The sequence below is a fragment of the Urocitellus parryii genome, chromosome 4 (assembly GCF_045843805.1).
Source record: "Urocitellus parryii isolate mUroPar1 chromosome 4, mUroPar1.hap1, whole genome shotgun sequence".
Lineage (NCBI taxonomy): Eukaryota > Metazoa > Chordata > Mammalia > Rodentia > Sciuridae > Urocitellus > Urocitellus parryii.
In genome coordinates this window covers 55,887,391-55,914,291 of record NC_135534.1, presented here as the reverse complement: position 1 = coordinate 55,914,291, position 26,901 = coordinate 55,887,391, and the positions used below count along the sequence as shown (strand labels likewise).

At 34.2% G+C, this 26,901-nt stretch overlaps 1 protein-coding gene across 1 annotated transcript; it reads left to right on the top strand.

Moving 5' to 3' along the window:
* The first annotated feature begins 9,573 nt into the window (after positions 1-9,573).
* Positions 9,574-23,619, top strand: Znf214 (zinc finger protein 214). Its single transcript, XM_026415028.2, has 4 exons — positions 9,574-9,728; positions 10,081-10,143; positions 20,439-20,600; positions 21,935-23,619. The coding sequence occupies exons 3-4, from the start codon at positions 20,474-20,476 to the stop codon at positions 23,617-23,619; spliced, it is 1,812 nt and encodes a 603-aa protein (XP_026270813.2). The 5' UTR covers positions 9,574-9,728; positions 10,081-10,143; positions 20,439-20,473.
* Positions 23,620-26,901: the final 3,282 nt, after the last annotated feature.

Below are 26,901 nucleotides of genomic sequence, written 5' to 3'. Positions count from 1 at the left end.
TGGGTCTTCGTGGGTGTCGGTGGCAAAGGGTAAATCCCCGTGTTGAAAGCCACAAATCAAAAGGAAAAGGTTCTACCCGTACCTGCTTTCTGATGAGAAGGGAGAGCTCAACCTTTAGCCCTTTAAAGCCTCTCTCCCTCCTCCGAATTGAGCGCAGCAAACCAGCAAAGAGGGCTGGCTGCGTGGGCTGGCGCAGAGGGGTTGGCTCCCGGTGTCCCGCCCAGTGATTGGCTGGCCGGACAAGGGGGCTTAGGTCCCATGGTCTGTCTACGCCTCCCACTGGAGTTTCCCCACAAAGAAGACACTTTGTTTCAATAGAGGGGGGTCCTCATCACTCTGCCCACCTGCGGGCACACAACTTCCTTTCCTGATGAAAAATAACCTCGTGGTTGGGGAAAAAACATCTGGGAGTTGGACCCAGCCTTATGATCAGACTGGTTGACTCCCAGTAAATAATATCCCTTAATTTATTCATCCATCCAATAATTTGCCTGACTGTTGAGCCCCTACTTTGTGTCTGGCAGTTTTCTAGGTCCTCTTTAGCAGTGAACAAAATAACCAAAAGTCTGTTCCCTTATCCTCCATCCATATGGAGCTTAAATTCTATTGGAGGAGCTCGGATTTTTTTTTTTTTTTTTAAGTAGTATATATAGGGTGGTGATAGTTGCTGTGAAGAAAAACAATGGGGCCTAAGGGGCATGATGGTGGAGATGCGGTAGGGAATGGATGGTTCCTATTTGTCTTTAAGTGGAAAGGGAGAACACTGCTAAGGAGCCATTTATAGAAAGCTAGTCTAAGCCATGCAGATGTCTGGGAGATTAAAGCATTCCAGGAGGAGGAAATCCCAGGGCCCGCTGAAGAGGCCCTCGGGCAAGAGCCTCCTTAACATAACAGAGGAAAGTGTGAATCAAATCAACCACAATGGTCACCTTCACTATGTTGATTTACTGATAGCACAACTTCATCCAAATCCCACAGGAACAAAACTGCTCTTGTGTAAATTTATGACCTTGGCCACTGAAGACAGGGATCTCAAAGTTGGCTTAGAACCTAATAGGTCCAGTAACTCCAGGAATAGATTTGTCTAATTCTGAGATAAGAGATCTCTGAATTAAATGAATAAACGAATAGGGCCTTCTCTTGGTATGGCTTCCATTTTCTCAGAATAAACCATTCAAAAGACCTCTTTGGATTTAGATAGCAAAATCTGGGAGATTCTGGAGTTGACCATCTCCGCATTTAAGGAAGCATTTCTCCAGGTGGAATCTTCACAGAGCGCTTTACACTTTATTAGCAAAGAAGCCAGTATTCATTGGCATTAAGCAGATATATATGCCAGGCAGCTGATGCTAAGGGGCTCAGGCATGCTAGGTAACAAGATGGATCCAACCATCTCAATCACAGTTACAGATCATAAGCCTAGATTACAAAGATTCATGTAAAAACTAACTCAAAAGGATAACCAATGCTGTGTGAGATCAGAAAGAAGATAAACTCTCCTTTATTTGATTCTAAGCTAGTACTTTAATTGGTTAAATACTGGCCTTCAAAGGTGTAAAATATTATGTTCACAAGTACATCCACTTTAAGAAAAACTATGAATGTTGGAAGTTTAGGTTCTGAAACCATTTTAACATGCCCATAAAGTTATGACATAGAATGCATTTATTCCTTGAGGAAAAAAAAAACTAGGGAGACAGTTAAAGAAGCTAAAGAAAGTTTTAGAAGCTTGAGGGTCCTGAAACTGTACCTGAATAAAAATGAATTAGACATTTAAAATTAATTTACATATGCTTGATCATATTTAATTTTTAACGTAGAGCTTAAGTATTCTAATATTATAAATTTTAGTGCAATTAAGTAATCTTTTTTCTTTTCCCTTTGCTTCATTTTTTATTTTATTTTTATTTATTTTTTTCAGTACTAGGGATTGAACCCACGGGCATTTTACCCTACATCTCCAGCCTTAAGCTACATCCCCAGCCCTTTTTGATTGATTGATTGATTGATTTGACAGATTCTCCCTAAGTTGCTGAAGCTGGACTTGAATTTGTGATTCTCCTGCCTCAGCCTCCTGGGTAGATGGGATTACAGGCATGTGCCACTGTGCCAGGCTTTCCTTTAACTTTAATTCCCACTGACATTAGCCCCTGTGGCAAAGAATATTGTGTGCTACTTAATGCAATGTTATTAAACAAAATTCTGCTTTATCTCCTCTTTATTGCTTTAGTAAAATTTAATTTTGTAGATCTTTTTTAAATCTTAAAATACTAAATAATAAAAATGAAAATGTAAGTCTTCTGTGGCTCAGCATTAGAGTGCTCCTCTAGCAAGTGTGAGGCCCTAGGTTGGATCCTCAGCACTACATAAAAATAAATAAAATAAATGTATTGTGTCCAACTACAATTAAAAAATAAATATGTTTTTTAAAAAGTAAGTCTTTTTAATTAACAACTATAGCAAAAAGGCATCTCAGAAACATTTTAAAGATGTCTTCTCACACTGATGTTAGTGAGATACCATTCTTCATAAAACTAATAAGGTGCCAAGATGAAAAGATTAACAAAATTTCCATCTTGTTTTGCCATCTTAAAAGGCAATCTGCGTAATTATTCATAGTGCTATCATCTTGTTCTATTTTCTGTTTATATAAATTTGTATTTTGAAGTGTTATTTGGACAGAGGATGTTTATGAGATACCTAGACTTTTGAGATTGTTGCACTGACTTGTGAAAATGATCATTACTTATCTAAAAGTTAGGCCAATCTGAGTAATTGTAGTACTTATTATCTGTTGACCAGATAATACTTTAAATGACATCTCTGTATTATTAATGGCAAAAAAAATGCTTAGAGTAGTTAGCACTTGTCATTTTTCTCATATCCCACAAGCATAGAAATAAAAATTAAAGTGGTAGGGGCTGGGGCTTGGAGCTCAGTGGTAGAGTGCTTGCCTCACACTTGGGAGGCGCTGGGTTTAATCCTCAGCACCACATAAAAATAAATAAATAAAATAAAGATATTGTGCCCATCTACAACTAAAAACATTTTAAAACATTAAAGTGGTAGAAATTCCTTTTTCACTAAGAGTTTGCAAGAGTGTCTTTTAGGCCCCTGATTTCTTCCTGTCTGTACTCACATCAATCTCTCCCAATAAACAATCACACTATATACACAAACTATCCAGTATATTTCCATTCATATTTTCTCTGTGCTGTTTAATTAAACTCAAACACATTAAGTTATAAAATTTGAGTTATATTATTCCATTTTTATATTTTTATTTTCTCACCCAATAAATAATTTTACTTATTTCCTGGTTGACTATTGTTATTTCTCTCCCCACGGGACTTCACCCACCAAAGGTATGGCTTCATACTGAATAAAGATGTTTTAACTATTCCTTGTTTTATTCCCTGAACCTAGAACAGTGAATGAAATCAACAGGTATCATGAATGTGAGAAGGGAGTGAAGTGAAAACAAGCAAGACAAGTAGAAAGAACAACCAGGAGGCCAGACAGGCTAACATGGGATGAGGGAGCAGAAAAATGGAATATGGAGTCAGAGAGGTGGGGAAGAAAAACAGAAAGATAAGGAGAGATTATGTAAGACCATATAGGTCACCGTAAGTACTGAAGACTTTCACTCTGAGTAAGCTAGGAAGTCAATTGAGGGTTTGGAGAAAAGTGAATGATACAATTATATTTTAAGAGAATCATCCTGGATTGTGATTAAATAGACAAAGTAGGACAATGGTAAAAGAAAGGTAAGAGGCAATGACAATTATCTCTGTGAGAGAAAATGATGACTAGGGTAGGGTTGACAACACTAGAGGTGGTAAAATCAGTCATATTCTGGATATAAGACAGAACTTCAAGAATTTACTGACAGAACAGATATGGGATGTAAGAAAAAGAATCAAAGGAAAGTCCAAGATACTAGTTTGGGGAATGGGAAGGATGAGATAGAGAAGACTGTGATAAAAATAAAACTTAGAAGACACAGAGTGGGGCAGGCAGAAAAAGTGTTTTCAAAAGAGCCTGAAAACAAACTTCCAGAGAGGAAAACCTAGTGAGTACATTATCTAAAAAATCCAAATGAATAAAGTATATCTAGAGATCAGCAGGGAGAGGGCAAGAATAGATATTCAATAGATTAGTAAAGGGGAATGAAGGAAGGGAAGGGGGATAGAAAAAGGAACGACAATGGAATGAATCTGAAATAATTTTTGTATATGAAAACACCATAGTGAATCCCACCACCATGTACATCCATAAAATGGGGCTCTAACAAGAGTAGGCTACATTCCATGCTTGTATAATTATATCAAAATGAATTCTACTGTCATGTGTAACTAAAAGAACCAAGAAAAAAAAATCAATTGCACCTAGTTCTCCAGATAAGACAAAATGAGACAGAAAACAAACCGTTGGGTTTAGCAACATGAATATCATCAATGACTTTTTTTTTTTTTTTGGTGCTAAGGATTGAACCCAGGAGTGCTCTACCACACCCAGGCCCTTCTATTTTTTATTTTGAGAAAGGTCTTTAAGTTTCCCAGGCTGGCTAGAAACATGCCTAAATACAATACATGATTGTATTTAGGAGATGGAAACTTTCAAAGGCAATTAGGTCAGGAGGGTTCTGCAATATATCACAATATATCATGAGATTTGTGCCCTTATAGAAGATGTACCAGAAAACTCCTGGTCACTACTGCCATATGAGGACTTTAAGTTAACTGCCCATGGATCATGCAGTGAACCCTCACAGGACATGGAATCTGTCAGTGCCTTGATCTTGGAATTCTAGTCTCCAGAATTCTGAGGAATAAGTTTCTGTTATTTGTTAGGCACGCAGTTTGTGATATTGTGATTGGCTGCCCAAACAAAGACAGGTTTTTTGTTTTTTTGGTTTTTTTTTTGTTTTGCTTTTTTATTTTTTAAAAAGGATATATGCTTGATTGTTGATGTCCAATAAAGAGGAAAAATTGATAATGTAGGAGATGGACTGGAGTTAGGTACATGGGAGCAAGAATGGCTGGAATATGATGACTAAGTGTATAGGTTTCTAAGCTTGGAGCACAGACTACTCATCCATGGTAAAAGACCAAATGGGCACTGATGCAGGTGGGCACATGGATGTGTGTGGGGTGTGAGAAGGTGTGGAAGTTTTCTTTGATTGTTTTCTCAGGGCAATTAAAAACACACTAATCAGCTGGGCATAAGAATGATAAAGCTCACAGTTTTTGTCAATGTTCTATGAATATAAAAATACATTCCTTATTCAAGGCATATAAACTTTTCTATATGCTTCTTTATATCATTCAATTTATGTATTCCTTTTTTAATCTCTTAAAGTTAATTCTGACACAAATGTATTGATATTTATCACAAATTTGTATTTATCAAATTCTTAAATTTATGTATCTTTGCTGTATATATTCAACAGGCTTGACACCATTGTACTTCTTCAAAAATTGTGCCTTTTATCAGCATATAAAACCTCTCTCTCTAAAATGTTTTTTAAGTTCAATGGACATTTATGTATGTATGTATGTATGTATGTATGTATGTATATGTGATGCTGAGAATAGAACCCAGTGCCTCACAAACTAGCTAGGCAAATGCTTTAACACTGAGCTACAACCCCAGCCCCCTCTCATTAGGTCTTAACCCTCAACTAGTTGAAATTTCCCGTCTGTTTGCCTGGTATCTCACAATGTTTCTTATAAACAGCATAAGTTTGGTTTTTATTGTTTGACTCAGTCTGATAGATTCTGCTTTTATATAGAAAAACTCAGTTGTTGGGTAGGCCCAAGATAGCTACAATTAGGTTCCTTGCCAAGACTTCCAGCAAGTTATGTTTTTAGTAGGTAGTCAAGATCATAAATACACTGATTCAGCATATGTACTCAAGGTCATAAACATCTATTTGTGAGCATGTATTCATTCATGTAACCTGTTGGCATTTTCCCTTTTGGTTGGCCTGCATATTAATAAAGGCATATGGAAAGACCCAGGAGGCTGGGTTTGTTGCTGCCTTCAAATAAAATGTGTCTACTATCCCAACTAACTTTCCAGGATCCCAAATCTGTTTCCCAGGGCCTGAGCCCCTGCTAAACATCAGTCCTATCATAATTAGCAGAATGGTTTATTACATTACTTATGTATATTACCTTATTTATTTTATATCATGACTTTCCTCTGTTACTCAAAAAATTTTGTGTGGGTATCTGTTTTTAGTTTGTTATTTGTTTATAGTCCTTTCATTAATTGCTTCCTTATATTTTAGGGAAACTTGAATGAAACGAATTCAAATTCTTACAAATCCTCAAGTAGTTCTTTTATCATGACAGGTGATGATAGTTTGGTTGATGTACTGTTTAGTTTACTAGTCTGTATTGCTATTAAACAGTATTCTGGCTTCTTAAACTACAAATAAGAAGTCCAATATAATTTTTCTTTTTAGATAACTTACCCCTTTTTTTGAAGTTTATTAGTTTTCTTTTTCACCCTAGAGTGTAGGAATTATACTTTGATACATCTAGCTTGCCTTTACTTATTAATCTAGACTGAAAATGTAATGAGTTCTGTAGATCTACAGATTCAGGCCTTTCAAAAAATGTCAAACTAATAAGAAAGTTTCCATTATTTTGTTATTCGTTTGTTTTTTCGCTTCTACCAATTCCCTTTTCTCTTTCTGGAAATTCTGTATCTGTACACTAGATCTCATAGATAAGCCTTTTATCTTTTTTTTTTCTTGATTTCCAACCTTTTTTCTCTCTGCCCTTCAGCAGTTATAGTTCCTCAGATACACATTCTATTTGTTTCTCTGACAACTGGGTCTTCCTAGGGTTGGTTGGTTGGTTGGTTGGTTGGTTGGTTTTGTTTCATTTTGTTAGCCAGTTCACTGAGGTTCAAGTCTGGTTAATGGAATATTTTAAGTAGAAGCAGTTCCACAGGGGAAGACAAAGAGATCTCTGCTTCTATCAGCCATTGAACAGGAGCATGAACCTGCCAGTTTTCTACAAAAGCACCTGGATCCCTCTTGCTCTATAATTTTCTTATAATCTCTCATACTCAGCACAGGAATAGTTAGCCTACATGTCCAGATTCTTCTTGGTGTTGTGGGAGTCAAAGAATCCCAATAGATTTGTACAAATCTCCTAGAATTTCTACAGATCGGAGGTTCAGATGTTTTTCAAGAAACATTACATTTAATTTCTCACATCTTGGCTCTCATGTTGTTCACATTTATATCCTTCCCAGAGGGATGGAGACCCACACTAGGTTTCTAAATTCATGCTCTAATTCCTAGGTTTTTCTCTATAAGACCCACTTCCCTGTTTTAGTTGAAGCTGATAACTATGATCAGGCAGTGGAGAAGCTCGTTCAAGTAGGCATTCCTTAAGATCTCTGAAAACTTCCACATCTATCTTTAACAGAGATGTTATTGACCTTATGAAATGGGAGACCCATTCACTTTCATTTATATGAAAAGGTCCTGATTTTCTCCAAACTTGGCAAGAAGAACACATTATTAATGCACCTGGAGGCAAAAGGCCATGATTATTGTTCTTAATCCATTAGCAGTTGGTCGTTTGAAATCCTAGGTTTCACTTCTCTCTCAAAAAGAGTTTTAAATTGCTCAAAGTCCAGTTACAACTCTCATATCCTCTGATATAAAATAATTTAGTCTTAAAGCACACTTTTTTAAAAATGAAAATACAAGTCAAACAACATCAACAGTATATGCCAGAAATGATGAAAAGTTAACTATATAGATCAGCCATATTATTTTTAATAGTAATGACTAATATACTATGGTTGAAAGTAGAATAGTAGAAGAGCCCAACTCCACTGTTTGTTCTTACTGGTCAATGTGCATTTAGGACTTTATCAATTATAACTGTTTTGCTACATTGAAATCTTCATCTTACATATGAGAAGACTGAAGGTGAGAGGTTAAATTACTTGCCCATACAACCTAGTGAATTACAAAAAGAAGCTGTGAAGTCAAGTTTGTTTATTTATTTATTTATCTAATTAGTTACACATGACAGCAGAATGGATTTTGATTCATAGTACACAAATGGAGCACAATTTTTCATTTCTCTGGTTGTACACAAAGTAGAGTCACACCATTCGTATCTTCATACATGTTTTGTTAGAAACAAAGCTCTAATTGCTAAACTTGATGTTCAAGGCAGAGAGAGGTCCATGCAAAATGATTTTCCAAATGTGGTCAATGAAGTCTTAAGCAATTCAAGTGCTCATTGTGGTGGGACACAGACAGGCAGACTCTGGGTCATTTACTCCTATTAAACATTAAACTATATAGTTAAAACTTAAAAGTGCTTGCTATGTACCAGGGACTGGTTTAATCATTTTTTGACTATGCTCTTTATTTTTCTTCTTTTTTAAATTTATATATGACAATGGAATGCATTACAATTCTTATTACACACATATAGGAGCACAATTTTTCATGTCTTTGGTTGCATACAAATTATATTCTTGTTTAAGCATTTTAACTACACTAAATAGTTTAATCCTAAGAGGCCTGTGTTGCAGCCAAGGTTCATCAATAATAACTGATTTACTCAGATTAGAATCCAGGGAGTTCTTTGCTTTTAATGACAACTTTACCAAAGCTTCCTTGCCTAGTAAAATGTTTTAATACTACTAATCAGATCCAGGGCTGGAGAGAGAGAGAGAGAGAGAGAGAGAGAGAGAGAGAGAGAGAGAGAGAGAGAGAGAGAGAGAGAGAGAGAGAGTTTAAGGAAGCAAAAACATTTTCATAATATATCACACTCAACTACCTAGTAAAAGAGCATGCGCAGGCTGGGGCTGGGGCTCAGCAGTAGCGCACTTTCCTGGCATGTGTGAGACACTGGGTTCGATTCTCAGTACCACATATAAATATATAAAATAGAGGTCTATCAACATTTTTTAAAAAAATTAAAAATAAAAAAGAGCATGCACTTCCAAGTCTTTCTGCGGTCCCAGGACACCGAGAAGGGGTTCCTTTCCACGGGTTCATCTCAGCCCCACTTTGCCTCCAACCTCAAGATTAGGCATGAGATTGGCGACTGGGATGCCAGTTCCTCCAAGGGCACGACAGTGGGCGCAACCACCTTTCGCCAACCAGAGCGATCCTACAGCAAGTATTTCCTAGGGTTTAGGCTGAGGGGTTACGCATTTGTAGTCTGTGAGTATCCCAGGACTATTCGAAGCCAGTGACCCCATTTCCCGGACACCTCAGCCATGCCCCACTTCCCGGGACCTTCAGCATCTAGAGGCTCCATCCAAGTTTCAAAAGCGCCAGAGGATACCGTCCTTTCGCGCGGGAATAAGAACTGCTAGAGGTTGAGCTACGCTGCTGCTCGATCTTTCTGGCCAATCAGGAGCCACGTCTTCCAGCGCGCTCCTCTCCCACCCCGCCCCTCTTGTATCCTTGGAAACGCGGCTGAGTCAACGCCTTGGAAGACACCGGACTTCCGTTTCGATCTAGCCGGGCTGCGCCATTGTTTGCGTGGACCTAGGGTTTTGGACCCTCCGGGTGTTCCTTCAGAGGCTCCGTAAGTGACGCGGACTCTCGAGAGGGCCCGAGCCAGATGTGGACAAGGGCGGGAAGTGCTGTGGCTGAAGGAAGAGTGGCAGAAAAGTAGAGTTTGGCCGAAACGCGACTCCGACTTAGAAACATTGGCGACACCCCGGTATAGGTGGGTTACTCCTAGCTCCTCTTGCCTATTAAGGATTAAGGAGGGAAGAGGGCAAAAGGCAGCTTGGCCCGGTGGTCGGGTGCTGGGTTGGGAGGTGTTGGGGCGGACTCGGCCGGGGACCTGGATGCACATCAGAGGCCTGCGGGTCTTGCTGCAGGAGCCGAGGCTTCGCGGATCTGTAGCCCTGAGATCCCGCTCCTTGAGTACCATTGGTGCGAGTGAAGGGATGCTACCCAGCTCGGCCGGTGGTGCGTTGGTGGAACTCTGATGTCTCATCTTGGGACCTGCGTGAATAGTTTTTTTCTCTTGAGAGATAGGGGGTTCTTAACTAATTGCCTTCCTTTTTTCCCAGAGACTTACCGGTGATCAGCAAGGAAGAACCTGAGTGGTAAAGGCTCATGCCCCCACTTTAGAGGTGAGGAAACTAAGGCCTTGGAAAGTGTAGAACTTGGATCTTTTTATAAAGTTCTAGAAATGGTTGATAGCAGAGTTGAGATTATAATCATATTCTGGAAGGTCTAGATCTTGATTCTTCTCCAAAATTCCAGTTTCCTTTGTGATAGCTAGTAAATCTAGTATTTTGTTGTAATAAGTAAGAGAAGGCAATGGAATTATTTTTTCCTTAAGTTAATTTAACAAAATATGAGCAATACTCTAAAAACAGAAAGAAGACTTTTACATGTGCTGCTATTATTTACTTTATGATATTATATTAATAATTTATATAAATAAACCATATAATAATACATGTAATTAATAACTAATTTAATAATGTTTACAGGTTAGTGAGTATGTATGCATATTAAGTTTTAGGTAAAAGGCTATAAGTAAACACATCTAAATGTCAATAATGGCTGCTTATGGTTCATGTTGCACAAGAATAAATAACACATTTAATATGAATACTCCTCTATACTATGGCTTCATTTTGTACATTTATACTCCCCTGCAATAAGTTTGGTTACCTAATTTGTCCCCTCTAATTCTACCTGAGACTAAATGATGATTTTCCTGTAAATCTGAGCTACTGTTGCTGTGTTTTAAGTGCCATTCATTCTGATGAATGTGGATAACTAATGTGGATAACTCCATATATTATTAATTTCTCCCTGGAGAGACCAAACTGTGAAGTCAAATTTTGTTTTTCATGTCTAGAGTTTTATCCCTTAGTGTCTCTAGACGCTTAGAAGCATCAAAGTGCCAATTTTTATAGCTCTGCTTTCTAATCCTTGAAGGGGAACAGGAATGTTTCTGGGCTTTTTTGGACCTCTTTGTAGGAGATTTGGAAGTCATATTTACTTACTGTGTGGGGAATTTAGTGCCATGCTCAGTTTTTCATTCTTTCTTTCCTCACCCACCTCCAGCTTAGTTGTCTCAACATTCCACCCATTCCCAGAAGAGAAGCACAAAGGAGAAACAGTTGTATGCTGTCTTCCTCACAATTTGATCTCAGATAAATAGGATTGTCTTTTCTTACTTATAAAATGCCCTGATTCTTCATGGGTAATGGAGGTAGTAGAAGTAGCAGTGAGGACACATGGATCAGATTGCTTAGAACATGTTCCTCACTTGCAGAAAGGCTTCTAAGCCTCCTATGCAGCATGCCCATGCCTCCTACCCAGGGATTTTTACCAACATTAATTCATTCCTTCATTCAGTCATTCAAGTTCAGGCTACATATCATTTGTATTGTTCTTAGTGTTCTGAGATAAATAGAATGTCTTTACACTGAGTAATTTAAACCAGGAAATTAATAATATATGGAATTATCCACATTAAATTGTATCAGAATGAATGGCACTTAAAACACAGCAACAGTAGCTCAGATTTACAGGAAAATCATCATTTAGTCTCAGGTAGAATTAGAGGGGACAAATTAAGTAACCAAACTTATTGCAGGGGAGTATAAATGTACAAAATGAAGCCATAGTATAGAGGAGTATTCATATTAAATGTGTTATTTATTCTTGTGCAACATGAACCATAAGCAGCCATTATTGACATTTAGATGTGCTTACTTATAGCCTTTTACCTAATACTTAATATGCATACATACTCACTAACCTATTTAAACATTATTATGTATGCATACATGTATATATATATATATATACACATATATATATAAATACTAAACATAGGTTTATCTAAGGTACATGTATACAGAAGATGAGTATTTATAAAAAATTTTATTAAAAATTTTTCAGGAAGGCAGGGAATATTCCTAGTGTATAGAACTGGACCTTGCATGTAGTAAGCGTTCAATAAATATTTGCTAAATATGAGTGACTATTATTTGTATATTTTTTTCATTTAACATACAATGAGCATTTTTCTAAGCTTTTCTTAGTAGTACGAGTTTTAATGACTATATAATATTTAATTCAAGGTATATGCCATTCTTTATTTAAATATTCTTTTATTAGGGAAAATTTAAGTATGTCTTATTTTGCTATTATAAACCACTTCTAATTAATATTCTTATACAAAACTTATTAAACACATGTCTTTTTTACTTTCTTAAGATATACTTTGAGAAATAGGAAAACAGTCAACAGATATAAATATGTTTTAGGCTTTTGAAAACCTAAAGTTCTTTTTTAGAAATATTGCATGAACTTAAAATTGCATGACAATTTGATCCTAACTTGCTCAACTTTTACCAGCATTAGATATTATTTTTAAAACTTTTCTTTCATTTGCATCCTCTTTAATCTTCAGTAAGGTTTACTATTTTTTACTTATATTTATTGACAATTTGCATTTTTTTTGATGAAGGGTCTATTGACATATATTACCTTTTTCCCTACTAACCTTTTTGTTTCCATTTGATAGTAGGTAGTCTTGTATATATATAAAAAAATCATTTGTTACATATTGTAAATATTTTTCTTACTTTACCATTTGCCCTTTACTTTCAAGGGCTTCTTTGTTTAAATGAGCTTTGAATTTGTATAAAGCAAAATATTATCTTTCTATTCTTATGCATTGAAATGTATTTTTATTTCCAAATTTAATATAAACTTTATTTCCAAACTAATATATAATTACTTTTATTTCCTCAATTATTTTTTATACTTTTAAGTATTTTAAAAGTTTAACTCCTGAGTCTATCAGAAATTTATTTGAATGTGAGAAATGACAGGAGAACTTAAACATTTTTTTTTAATTCCTACTTGGTTATTTAATTTTTCTGGTAATATTTGCTTTCTCTACTGAATGTGGTTCTCCCTTTTCATATACAAAATTAGTAATTTTTTAATATTTTAGTTGTAGATGGACACAATACCTTTATCTTGTTTATTTAACTTTAAAAAAAAATTTTTTTTTTAATGTGGTGCTAGGGATTCAACCCAGTACCTCATGCATGCTAGGTAAGTGCTCTACCACTGAGCCACAACCCCAACCCCCTCACTCAGTAATTCTTGACACACATACAAATCACTTTTGGGCTTTCCTGTTTTGTGGATCCATTTCCCAATATATTTACTGGTATCAGAGTGTTTTTATTGTTGTTCCATTATATGTAATTAACTTAATGGGCAACTAAGACAAATAAGTTTTTTTATTTAATAAGGATAAAGAAAGGGGCTGGGGTATGGCTCAGCAGTAGAGCGCTTGCCTCTCATGTGCAAGGCCCTGGGGTTGATCCTCAGCACCACATAAAAATAAATAAATAAAGTTTTAAAAAAAGGATAAAGAAAAGAAAGAAAGAGATCATATGTTAGAAATATTCCTCAGAATGACATTATGGTGATTTCCATTTTGGGAAAAAAATGTTAAAGTTAGGTATAATTAGTTTTAAATACTGAATATATTAACCTTTCAGTATGTTTTATTAGTATAGAATATTGGTCAAAATATAGCTAGTGCTATCTTAGCTTGCTGTCTATGCTTGTTTCATGTCTACTGTTTCTTAGTTTTATGAACTAGATTTAATTACTTGACCAGTTTCTCATCTTTAAAGTGGGGAAATAAAACTTACTGTGTAGGAGTATGATGGTATATAAGGACACACACACACAAAAATTAGCACAGTGTTTGACATATAGAAAGAACTCACTAAGAGTCAATTGCTATTTTATTAGTTATTACTTAAAATATAATTCATATCTGATACAACTCTTTTTAGTCATCAAGTCATAAATATGGAGGAAGAAAATCTAGTTCATTGTTTCCTTCCAAGTGTCTATTTAGTTGTCCAAACATCATTAATTAAATAAGCCATTTTTTTCCCCACAAATTTGATGTCACATCTGTCATGTTTAAAATTCACTGTTGAACCTGGGACCATTTGCAGGTTTCTATTTTTTTATATTATTTTCTTTATTCCTGTGTCAAACCGATGCTATTATAGAGGCCTTATTATAGTTTAAATATGCTATTAAATTATTCTCCCCTTATTATTCCTCTTTCAGATTTTTTTTTTCTACAAAAGCACCTGAAAACCACTGTGTTAGATCTTTTCTACCCCCTCATCAAAATCTTGTTAGAATCTTGATTGGATCCTATAAAATAGAGGTAAATTTAGTGAGAACAAAATTATATATTTTTTTTACCTAAGATTGAATGGGATCTTCATACTCTTTCAACCCTTTTTTAATCTTCCAGATTCTAGAACTATCTTTATATAGGCTCTAAGTATCTTTGTCAAACTTATTTTGAGGAATTTATATTTATATTTGTATTGTTATTATAAATATTACATAGAATAATTTGTTATAATGTCTTTGCTATTTTTCTGTATTAATTGAATGTTATATATGATATATAAAATTTAACTTTATTGTAATGTATTGCATATATGTAGAAGAGTATATGAAAACACATATGTACAATTTAAAATATAAGATAACATCTGCACTCATCATCTAAACCAACAAATACTTTTAAAAGCTTCCTGATAACCCCACTTTTTCATTCCCACCAACTGGAGGGCGTATAACCACTTTATTAAAAGTTGTATTTAGTATTTTTAAGTCTTTTCCCTATATTTTAAAATGTGCATATTTGCATCTCTTAGAAATTATTTAGTTTTGCATATTTTTGTACATTGTACAATGTAATGACTAAATATATTCTTCTGTGAATGATTTCTTTAGGATAATGTTTTATTTTTACACTGTATCTGTTGTTTTACATAGCTATAGTTCCTTTTCACTACTGTGTACTATTTCATAGTATGAACAACTTATTTATCCTATTGTTGTTGAACCATTTGGATTATTTCCAGCCTTTTGCTGTTATAGTAACTATTATACTCTAATTGTTCTTGTACATATCTTCTGGTATACATAATGTAAGCTTCCATAGAGTACAACTGTATTAGTGGATTTGAGGACATTAATTTGTTTTATAACTTCCAGTTGTTTTCAGCTGATTTTATGACAGTCTTCAATTATGCAGCCTACCCTCTACAGAAAATCTATGTGCTTTCACATCAGTGGTGTAAAGATCATGGATCTATAATATCTTTTTCAGGTTTACAGTTTTAATGGGAATGCCTTTAATGTTTTGTTTTTGGTTTTGAGATATGATCAGGAAGTATTCTTTCAGCATTCATTGAAATAATTTTATGACTTTCTTATTTGACATTATTAAGAAGGTTTAAACTTAATAACTTTTCATTTTAACTCTTCCTTTACATTCTGGAATAAAGTATCAATTTATTATGCTTTAGTGTTGTGGGAAATTAAATTTACCAAAGATGACCACAATTATAATTTATCTTGTCCTTAATGTTCTTCTTGAAATGTGACTGATATTCTTCCCCACCAATAGGCAGGGCCTGTGTCCCTTCCTCTCAGATCTGTCAGAGGCTTATGATTGGTTCAAACCATGGAGTTCAGTAGATGATGCAGTGTGAATTATGAGACTAAGTCATAAAAATAATGAACCTTTTCCTTGCTTTTCTCATGGGAAAATTTTTTTTTTTAATTTACAGGTACATGTTTTTATTTTTAATTGGTGCATTATAATTGCATAGAAGAATTAAGGAATAAAATCAACCAAATTATGCTATTGGTATCTATGACCATACCACAGTGAATTCTGCTTTTATGTACAATTAGGATTGATTTTTAACACTTTTTTCTTTTAGTGATAGAATTTATTCCATCTACTCTATTTTTTACCTCTTTCGTTTCTTGATTTTGTTTCCCTGGGATTTTTGTTTTGTTTTATGTTGTCTTAGGAAACAATTTTATGTAGATTACAAATTATTCAGTTGCTTTTCCTTAATACATTTAACATTTTATTCCACTTCTACTGGTTTCCTATTACTTCTGAGCAAACAGATATCAGTCTAATCATTCTTTTTAATGGGAAATCCATTCCTCTTCTTGAGTTACTTTAAATTTATTTTGGTCTTTGATGTGCTACAATTTTATTATTTTTTTTCTTTTTTTTTTATTGGTTGTTCAAAACCTTACACGGCTCTTGACATATCATATTTCAGACATTAGTTTCAAGTGAGTTATGAACTCCCATTTTTACCCCAAATACAGATTGCAGAATCACATCAGTTACACATTCACCTTTTTACATAATGCCCTATTAGTAACTGTTGTATTCTGCTACCTTTCCTATCCTCTACTATCCCCCCTCCCCTCCCCTCCCATCTTCTCTCTCTATCCCATCTACTGTAATTTATTTCTCTCCTTGTTTTTTCTTCCAATTCCCCTCACAACCTCTTTTATGTAGTTTTTTTTAACAATGAGGGTCTCTTTCCATTTCCATGCAATTCCCCTTTTCTCTCTCTTTCCCTCCCATCTCGTGTCTCTGTTTAATATCAATCTTTTCTTCCTGCTCTTTCTCCCTGCTCTATTCTTAGTTACTCTCATTATATCAAAGAAGACATTTGGTATTTGTTTTTTAGGGATTGGCTGGCTTCACTAAGCATAATCTGCTCTAGTGCCATCCATTTCCCTGCAAATTCCATGAATTTGTCATTTTTTAGAGCTGCGTAATACTCCATGGTGTATAACTGCCACATTTTTTTAATCCATTCATCCATTGAAGGGCATCTGGGTTGGTTCCACAGTCTAGCTATTGTGAATTGTGCTGCTATGAACATCGATGTGGCAGTATCTCTCATGGGAAAATTTCTACCATGTTGAGAGATAGTCCAGGCCACATAAAAGGACCAAGTGGAGAGAAACAGAGACCCCACATCAACAATCAGTAACAATTTGCCTGCCATGTGAGGGAGTCATCGTGAAAGTGAATCCTCCCTCCCAGTCAAGATACTTGATGACTGTTGATCTAGACAATAATTCAAAACAATTTCATAAGAGATTTGAGCCAAAACTGCCTACTCACTCCTAAATTTCTGGCCTAGAGAAAATGTTAGAGATAATAAATAATTATTCTTTTGAGCCTTTAAGTGTTGGAATTGTTATACAGCAGTATGATAATTTATAATCTACAAGTGTTGCTGGATTTTACTTGCTTTATATATTATTTGATTTACCTATTGTAATGTTAATATTTTCCCCTAGAGAACTAGTTCTTGGATTCATTTAATAATGGCAAAAGTTTTCAAATTCCGGTATTTTCTTTTTTTTTTTTTTTTAAGAGAGAGGGAGAGAGAGAGAGAATTTTTAATATTTATTTTTTAGTATTTGGCAGACACAACATCTTTGTATGTGGTGCTGAGGATCGAACCCGGGCCGCACGCATGCCAGGCGAGCGCGCTACCGCTTGAGCCACATCCCCAGCCCTCCGGTATTTTCTTGTGATTACTTTATTGCCTTTCCTTAACAGTTAAGTAGTGTTTCCAATACATATGGTATAATACTGGAATCCTGTTAATATTTTCTTCATATAATTAATCATTTTTTGTAACACCATCTAGTGAAGAATCCATACTTTCCTCTTTGATTTATAATGCTACCTTCATTATTAACATGTTTTCATAAAGAAGCATATTGGTTAGTGAGAGGCCTCTATTTTGTTATACTAATTGATTGTTCTCATCTAATTTTTCTACTAGCCTTTGGTGGTATGTCATTATCTAGTAAGGCAAGTCTTCCCACTTGGTTTACTTCTCTTTATGGACTTCTTTTTCTTCCCTATAAATTTCAAGGAAAAAAAAAGTATATTGTGTTTCTCAAAAAAAAATCCAACTGCAAATATTCTTGAATTGTATTGCATTTAAATCATCTCATCCAAGAGCATGGAAGCATGCTTCTCCTTTTATTCAGATAATCTTTCTTCTTCTCTTTGGAATTTGAAAGGATAGTTTTTTATATTCTTGGTTCAAGTGGTCTGTTTGTTGCTGTTGTATATGAAATTTTACTTTCTAGTAGCTGATTGCTGATACAGTATGCTATTGTCTTATTGTAACTAGTTAATTTTGCTGAATATTTAGTTTGTTTTATGTGCATATTCATGAGTTTTCAAGATACATGTCTCTAAGTATGAAAATAATGACATTTAGTATTTTTGCTTCCAGTCTTCATGCCTATTATTTCTTTTGCTTATAGTATTTACCAGAACTTCTAGTTACTATGCAACAGTGATGGTGGTTATTCTTTTCTTGTTACTATTTATAAAGAACTACAATTGAAATATCTCCATTAAGCCTATAGTTCTTAATATACACCTTTAACATTTTAGAGAGTTTAAAAATTTTTTTAGTTTGCTAAAAGCTTTTCTTAATACCATGTATAGAGGTGTTCAATTTAACAGAATTTATATTACAGGATTTTCCTGAATTAGCTGAGATAATCATGATTGTCTTCTATAGTTATTAATACAGGAAATTATGTTGCTAAGTTTTTCTTTTGTTGAACTCTCCTTGCATACCTGGAATAAACTGCACTTGATCATGATGTATTATTGATACATTACTTAATTCAATTAGCTAATATTTTATGTAGGAATTTTGTATATTTATAAATCTTCATTTCTAAAAACAGGAGATTAGACATTTAATTTTCTGAACTAGCTGAACACTCCTGGAAAATTCTGGTATTTGAATCACATATACAGCTAATAGAAGAATTATAAGATATTTGAGTAAATTCTTCAATTTTAAAGATAGAAATCAAGATGAATGTGGGGCAAACAGGGATTGAGTCTGAGGAAACATTATGTAGACAAGAGACTATAAACTCTAATTAATATTTCTAAAGTAATTAAAGAAGACATTATATCCACGAAACTCTTACTCTTAGAAAGATATTTAAAGCATCAATAAAGTGAGAAAGAATGCCAAGAAAAACAACCATGAGTATGAACATAGTCTCATTAAAGTTAAAATATAAAAATAAAAAATAAAAATTCAATGGAAAAGTTGAAGATAAAATTGGGAAACTTTTCCATATGATAGAATAAACAGACAGAAACAAATTATATAAGGGAAAATGGACAAAGCAAATACAGACTATCCAGGAGACTGATATATGACTAATAGGGGACTCAGTTTAAGTGCAGTCTTCTAGATGAAAGAAATCAAGAAAGGAATTTTGCAGAGAAACATGAGAACATTTCATAGAGTTGATGAACAATCTCTAGATTGTAATGCTCACTGAATAATCAACAAAAAAGCCCCAACCCAAGGAATCAACAAAAGAAGATCCTAAAATATTTTTATAGAGGAAACAATATTACCTACAGATTCATTAGAATTTTAAAAAATCAGTCTCAGAAGCAATGCTTGTAACAATGAAGCAATTCTGAGAAAAAAATTTTAGTCTACATTTCTTCACTCAGTCAGTTATGAGGGGTTAATGATGATTTCAATGTACTGTGATTCAAATGATCTGGGAATTTTTCCTAGTAATCCTGCTTGGAGATTCTCTTAAATGATGTATATTGAGGAATACCTCGTCTGCTTCTCACCTTTGCCTTTTTTCACTGGCAGTGAGCTTAATATTCATAGGTTTGTTTGGACTCATTTTGATGTGTTCCTCCAAAATGACAGAGTAAAATAAAGAATTATGGAATACTGAAAATTGAGCTTTAAAGAGTAGCCAGTCCAGATTAGAACAAGAAGATAACATTTCCAAAATAAAACGGTTGGGTAGGCTGAGACACTTGATAAAATAAATTATATAGAGCTTTTCAAAATAAAAATATAAGGATAGCAAATTTCTTAGAACAAAACAAATCATCCTTTCAAACAAACTATATAATCATAGTCAAAATTATATAAGCACTGCATTGATTTAACTGAAAATTAGTGAAAATAGTATGAAAAAGATGAATATAACTCTAGTATATAATTCATCATCTCATAGGAAGAAGTAAATAATATCTAAAATGATCACCCATGAAGCAATAATATAAGCAATATTGAGTAATATTATTGTAGTTGGCAAATTATTCTTGTCTGAAGTGTACATGTGTGGGTCCCTTCTGGGCTGCCTTCTAGTTCTGTGATCATTGGAATTAATCTGTTTCAACCATTATTTACTATTTTGTAGTACAAAAATAATAATAGTATCTACAACACAGGATTGCTATGAGGATTAACTAAAATATAAGTTGAAGTGATTAGCTCATTGGTTGACAGACAAGTGCTATGTAAGTATTTCTTTGATAGTGATGATATTTGGATACATTTTTAAGCCATTTGGCTACTTGTTATATCTCCCCTTACCTTTTTTGTTTTTCTTCCTTTTTTGAAGTTCTTTCTTTTTCTATGTAGTTTGCCACTTATATTACCTACTAACTATCTTTTTCTTTGTTCATCCTCTCACTTAGATTTCTTCTGCCCAAAAAGCCTGATCTTTAACCAGATGGCAGTAACATTTGAAGATGTAACAATTATTTTTACTTGGGAAGAGTGGAAATTCCTGGATTCTTCTCAAAAAAATTTCTACTGGGAGGTTATGTGGGAGAACTACACAAATGTCATGTCATTAGGTAAAGTTATCCCAGCTCACAAGGAATTTAGAGCTTTCTAGAACCAATTTTGTTGAGTATTTCAGTTCTTTGTCTGAGTGCTTATGTTGGTGTGATAGAAAAAATATTCACAAAATATGTTTTAAGCCAGATGACAAATACAGTTTGAGTATCCCTCATGCAAAATGCTTGGGACCAAAAATGTTTTTTAGATTTTGGAATTTTTTGGATTTTGGAATATTTGTATGATCTTTATTGTTTGAGCAATCCTAATCCAAAAATGCTCCAAAGTCTGAAATTTTTTGAGCATTATGTCAGCACTGGATTTTGGAGTATTTCAGATTTTTGAATGTTTGGATTAGGGATGCTCAACCTGTAAAATAAAAGGCAAAATATCTTCTAAGACATCTGGGTTATGCAGTGACCTAGATATTTGTGATTATTATTTTTAATTATTTTCTATATTATTCTTAGAGCACAAATCTCCATACATAGTAAGTTTTGTTTGTTCCTAAAGTTGTTTTTCGTCATACTGTTTGTACAAATTGCCTTTTGTTATATAACAAACTACCCCAAACTTAGTGGCTTAAGATAAAATTTACTATTTTTTCATGATTCCTCAATAGGAATCATGGATGATGTCTCATAGAGGGATTTTCTTGGGACTGGGTGATTTTAAGATAAGGATGACTGGCCTAATTCATATGTCTGTCAGTTGGCTCAAAATCACTAGGGATATTGGAGATACATTGGCTATATGTCCCTTTCTTCATGTGGTGGTGGTGGTTGCAGAATTTTCAAAAGCAGCAAGAGAGAAAGCAAGCACTTTTCAAATTTCTGCTTGTGACACTTTAGCTGTTATCCCACTGAGCAGATTATATTACCAAGCCTAGACACAGTGTGGAAGGAGAGCACCCAAAGGCATAAGTAGAGTTAATGCAGCCATTTTTTTTCCACACAGTCTCCCACACTATTCTATAGCAGAAAAATAGAAACATATTTTACTTCTTATAATAATGTCCCAAATAAGGTAATATAGTTAAGTTTAGTCTTCAAAACTATTTCTATGAAGCAGTTGGCCTTATTTTTTATTATAAATAGTACCTGATAAATTGTAAATTGATGCTCAAGATATGTTTGTAAAATGAATGAATTAGCAAATGAATAAATATATACATGAATGTACAAAAATAAATAAATCTCTGACCCAAATGGAGCGGCCAAAGTCATACCCTTCATTCCTACTCCTCTCCACACATATCTTCCTACCATTATGAAAGTCTTCAATTTAGATAATTGGAAAGCTTTAAGCACAATCTTCATATCATCACTAAAGTAACTGTTTATTCTTCTAGGAAACTTGAATGAGAGCTACAAGCCACAAGAAGAACGATTCAAATACTTACAATATGGAAAATTTTCCTCCTTACAGAGCTGGAGAAATGCTAGCACTCAGATATACGAGAATCAAAATTATAATGAAACCATTCAAGGGTTAGATTCCAAAAATGTAAAGCAACAAGATCTTTCCCAGTGTCAAGAGTGGTTAATTCTCTCCACACAAGTACCAGAGTATGGAAGCTATGAACTGACCTTTGAAGGTGCAAGCCATAGGAACTTAAAATTCAGAAAGTTAATACCTTGGCAGTCCTTAGAAACTAAAACCACCCAAAACTTTAGTAGAGAAGATTACATGAATGATTCTCATGGTTTCCGAGGGGACGGAAACCATGTTGTCATATATAGGAAAAATCTTTTTATGGAAAAAGACCAGAAATTCATAGCTCAGCATTCAGTGGAAGAAGCCCTTCCAGTATATATTGGGGAGATATGCCAGTGTGACCTACTAAGAGACTCTATGGAGGAGAAATACTGTGTATGTACTAAATGTAAAGAAATTTGTCATTGGAACTCACAATGTGTTCTCCACAAGAGAAATCAACTTGGAGAAAACCTCTATCCATACTCCATTGGCACAGCATGCTTCTCTCAGAGATCAGATTTTTACAGATATCCAAGAATCCACATAAGTAAGAAGCTGTATGGATGTGATGAAGTTGGCAGTAACTTTAGTCATGGCTCAGGAGTTTACTTTCATCAGAGAGTCTTCACAGGGGGTATACCTTATATATGTAATATATGTGGTAAGAGCTTCAGTCAGATTTCTTGTCTTCATAGTCATCAAAGTGTCCATACAGAAGAGAAACACTATAAATTTGAGTGTAATAAGGACCTCAGTACAAATTCACTATTTCACATTCATCAGAGTCTTCACACAGAAGAAAAACCCTTTAAGTGTGATCAGTGTGGTAAGAGTTTTAGTCGGAGTTCAGTACTTCATGTTCATCAGAGAGTCCACACTGGAGAAAAACCATATAAGTGTGATGAATGTGGTAAGGGCTTCAGTCAGAGCTCAAATCTTCGAATTCATCGGTTAGTACACACAGGAGAGAAGTCTTTTAAATGTGATGAGTGTGGTAAGCGCTTTACTCAACGCTCAAATCTTCAAATTCATCAGAGAGTGCATACAGGAGAGAAGCCTTATAAATGTAGTGACTGTGGGAAAGACTTCAGCCACAGCTCAGATCTTCGCATTCACCAGAGGGTCCACACAGGAGAGAAACCTTATACCTGTCATGACTGTGGGAAGGGCTTTAGCAAGAGTTCAAAACTTCACACCCATCGAAGAATACACACTGGAGAGAAACCTTATAAATGTGAAGAGTGTGGTAAGGGATTCAGTCAGCGTTCACATCTTCTCATTCATCAGAGAGTTCATACAGGAGAAAAACCCTATAAATGTGCTGATTGCGGGAAGGGCTTTAGTCACAGCTCTAATCTTCACATCCACCAGAGAGTCCACACTGGAGAGAAGCCTTATCAATGTGCAAAGTGTGGTAAGGGTTTCAGTCATAGCTCAGCACTTCGAATTCATCAAAGAGTCCACGTGGGAGAGAAAACTTATAAATGCCATGAGTATTATAAAGGGTTTGATCAGAATTCACATCTTCACAATAATCACAAAAGAGAAACTGTATAAATCTTGTTTATTAATAGCTTCAAGTAAAGCTTAATCATTAAACTCAATAAATGCTGCTGGAAAACAAATCCTATAATTAAAACAAAATTCTAAACAAAAGTAGTTTCCCCTCCTACCTCAAGAGGCAATTCTTAGGAGAATTACTATTTATTTAAAATTAAAATGTAATTTCTTTACTATAAATACAATACATAATTATTACAAAATATATATTAAAATTTAAGGAAAGATTTTTTTTGCATCCTGTTGCATTCTAGTCTTTTTTCCAGTGCATTTTAATGTTTATGAAATCAAACTGAATGTCCAACTTGTATTTTCACTGACTTCAGAATGCTTTTAATTTTTGTTTCAAAGCATTTCATTTTGGTTTTAATTGAAACTGGCTAGTCATCTTTGAAAGAACATCTCTTGACATCCTCAGAAAGTCTTTGGGAAGCCACAAAAAGATGGAATTTGCAAAAGTTGAAATTCAAACTGGTATTGTTCAAATATGGACAAATAAACTATAGTAGAATTCAATTGCATGCAACAAAACCAACCTGATAAAAGATGAGAAAACATTATATGACCCTGTATCTAAGATAATAGATACATTGGAGATGTTATCACTGTCATCCAGAAAACTCAGGAACCATTCTTCTGTTGCTAGGGTGCTACACTTTGAGGTAACCACTTCTCCCCAGGTTTCCACATTCATTCATAGGCTCAGAGACCAAGTAGATTTAGATTCCCTAAGAAAGGTATGGATGAAAGTTAATAGTGAATTCTAGAAACTAAAGATCATCTATTGGTTCAGAAATAGAGATTCAAGCAATAGAATTTAACTTCAGTAGAACAGAATGGTAATATGGAAATATCTGCTTGGAACAGAATTGAACTCAGCTGTGTAACAGCTAATTGTGTAACAAGAGAGTTGGCCATTATGTGTCATAGAGTTAGGAATACTCAAATCCTATTTTGCTCAGCTTTTCACTGCTATGACCAAAAGACCTGACAAGAACAAATAGAGGAGGAAAAGTTTATTTGGGGGCTCACAGTTTTCAGCGGTCTTAATGCATTCCTCAGGGTGTGACCATGGTGGAAAGGTGCCAGAAGAAAACAGCTGGACACATAGTACCAGGTAGCAGAGAGAAAGTCCACTCTCCAGGGACAAAATATATACCCTTAAGGCACACCCCCGGTGACCCATCTCCAGCCATACTCTACCTGCCATCAGTTATCTTAGTCCTATTAGATTAATTCACTGATTGGGTTAAGGCTCTCAACCCAATCATTTCATCTCTAAACTTTCTTGCATTGTGTCACATACACTTTTGAGGGACATCTAATATTTAAACCACAAGTCCTAACTATTGATGCATAGTTATGTTTAGATATTACTTCCTAAGAAAAAATGGACCTGTTTAGGAAAATAAGGAGGAATTGTAATATCAAAGAAAGGAATATCATCCTGAAGACTTAGAAGCCTAAAACCCTGAAAATTGGCTCTTTCAGGTTCCAGAACAGAATTTCATAAAAATTGATATCCTCAGTATCATAACAAAAATATCAATAAAACTAGAGTAGAACTCAGTAAGTAAAGAAGAGAAATAGACAACAAGAAGGTCTTCAGTTAAATTTAAAATTCTGTATGAAAGTAAAGGCTATGAGCAGAATGAACATTGTAGAACATCAAGTAATGAATAAATGAAAAGGATAATGTGATAGAAACAATGAGAAAAGACATGAAGATCAGGGAATACAATGTAAGGATTAAAGTTTCTAAGGAAGGTAAAATAACACTTGGGTGCATCTGTAATCTCAACTGTTCAGGAAGCAGGCAGGAGAATAGTGAGTTTGAGGCCAGGGAAACATTAAAAACAGAATCAGTCACCAAAGAAATTAATTTTTCCCGATTTAAAAATATATGTTCACTAGATTTTAGGCAAAAATGTTTTTAAAAACAATCTTAGAAACAGCTTAGAAAAAGTATGCAGAATGAAAAATTCTGGTGATCTACAAAATAAAAAAGGGAACATGAATAAAGATCTTTGCAACAGTAACTCAAAAAAGCAAGGGACTAGCACTTTCAGAATTCTGAGATTAAAAACGACAAAATTTTTATCAACAAATCATATATATATATGTATATATATGCATATATATATAAACTATAAGCAAGAAACAAAGTGTACCATATACTTGCCTTTCTTAGAGTTCAAATGTGGAAATCATGGTATAAAAGGATTGGTGATGACTTCTGAAATCAGTTAAACTTGCAGTTATGGCTGAATAGTTAAATTGTTTACAAAACTTAAAATATTAAATAGATGTGCAGGAAAATATACAAATGCTAAGTATAAAAGCAGAATATATATAAAAGTCTGTAGGGAAGAGTAAGGTTGTCAGATAAGATGCAGGTGATTTAGTTAAGTTTGAATTTCAAATAAGTATATACATTTTAATTATTTTTAAGTATGTCCCAAGTACTTATACTAAAATTTTATTTTTGAAATTCAAATTCACCAGTTCTTCTGTTTCTGTTTGCTAAATCTGACAACTTTGGGAAGAGATAGCAAAAGAAAGTATGATACACTTATAATCTTAAATATCAGGAAACTCAATAGCATTTTCTTCTTGATTTTAACAATTCAAGGGAACATATTTTGGCAAAAACTTAGAAAATGCATCTAATTGAACTAAAACATACCTCTCATAACAATGGGTAAGATAAAAAAATATTTAGCCCCTATGTCAAAGACAATACAAAAGAACTCAAGAAATTGGCATTAAAAAATAAGAGACTGAAACAAGATAAAGGCTCAATTTCTTAAAATAGGTTAAATGCCTTATTAAAAGTCCTTTAAAATATTTATTTATTGTTTTATGTAGTGCTGAGGATTGAACCAAGTGCCTCACATGTGCTAGGTAAGCACTCTGCCACTGAGCTACAACCCTAGTCCCTAAAAAGTTTCAAAAATACTGATTGGATTAAAATTTTGATTGTATATTATTTAAAATGGAAAAGCAAAATAATACTCATTAAATATAAAAGACTGATGGTATTAGGCAAACCAAAAGGGTTGTCTGTGTTTTTAAAATATTTAAAAATATAATTAACCCATCAAAGTAGGCTAAATATGCAAAATAACTACTTTTCTAAACTCTTGCAAAAAATCAAAAAAATATGAGTGGGAAATGTCTTTGTAATGCCACTAAATTTTTTAAGGGATCAAATTAAAATGTGGAATAATATTAATAAGATTAACGAAAATTAACAAGGACATAAAAAAATGTCTTAAA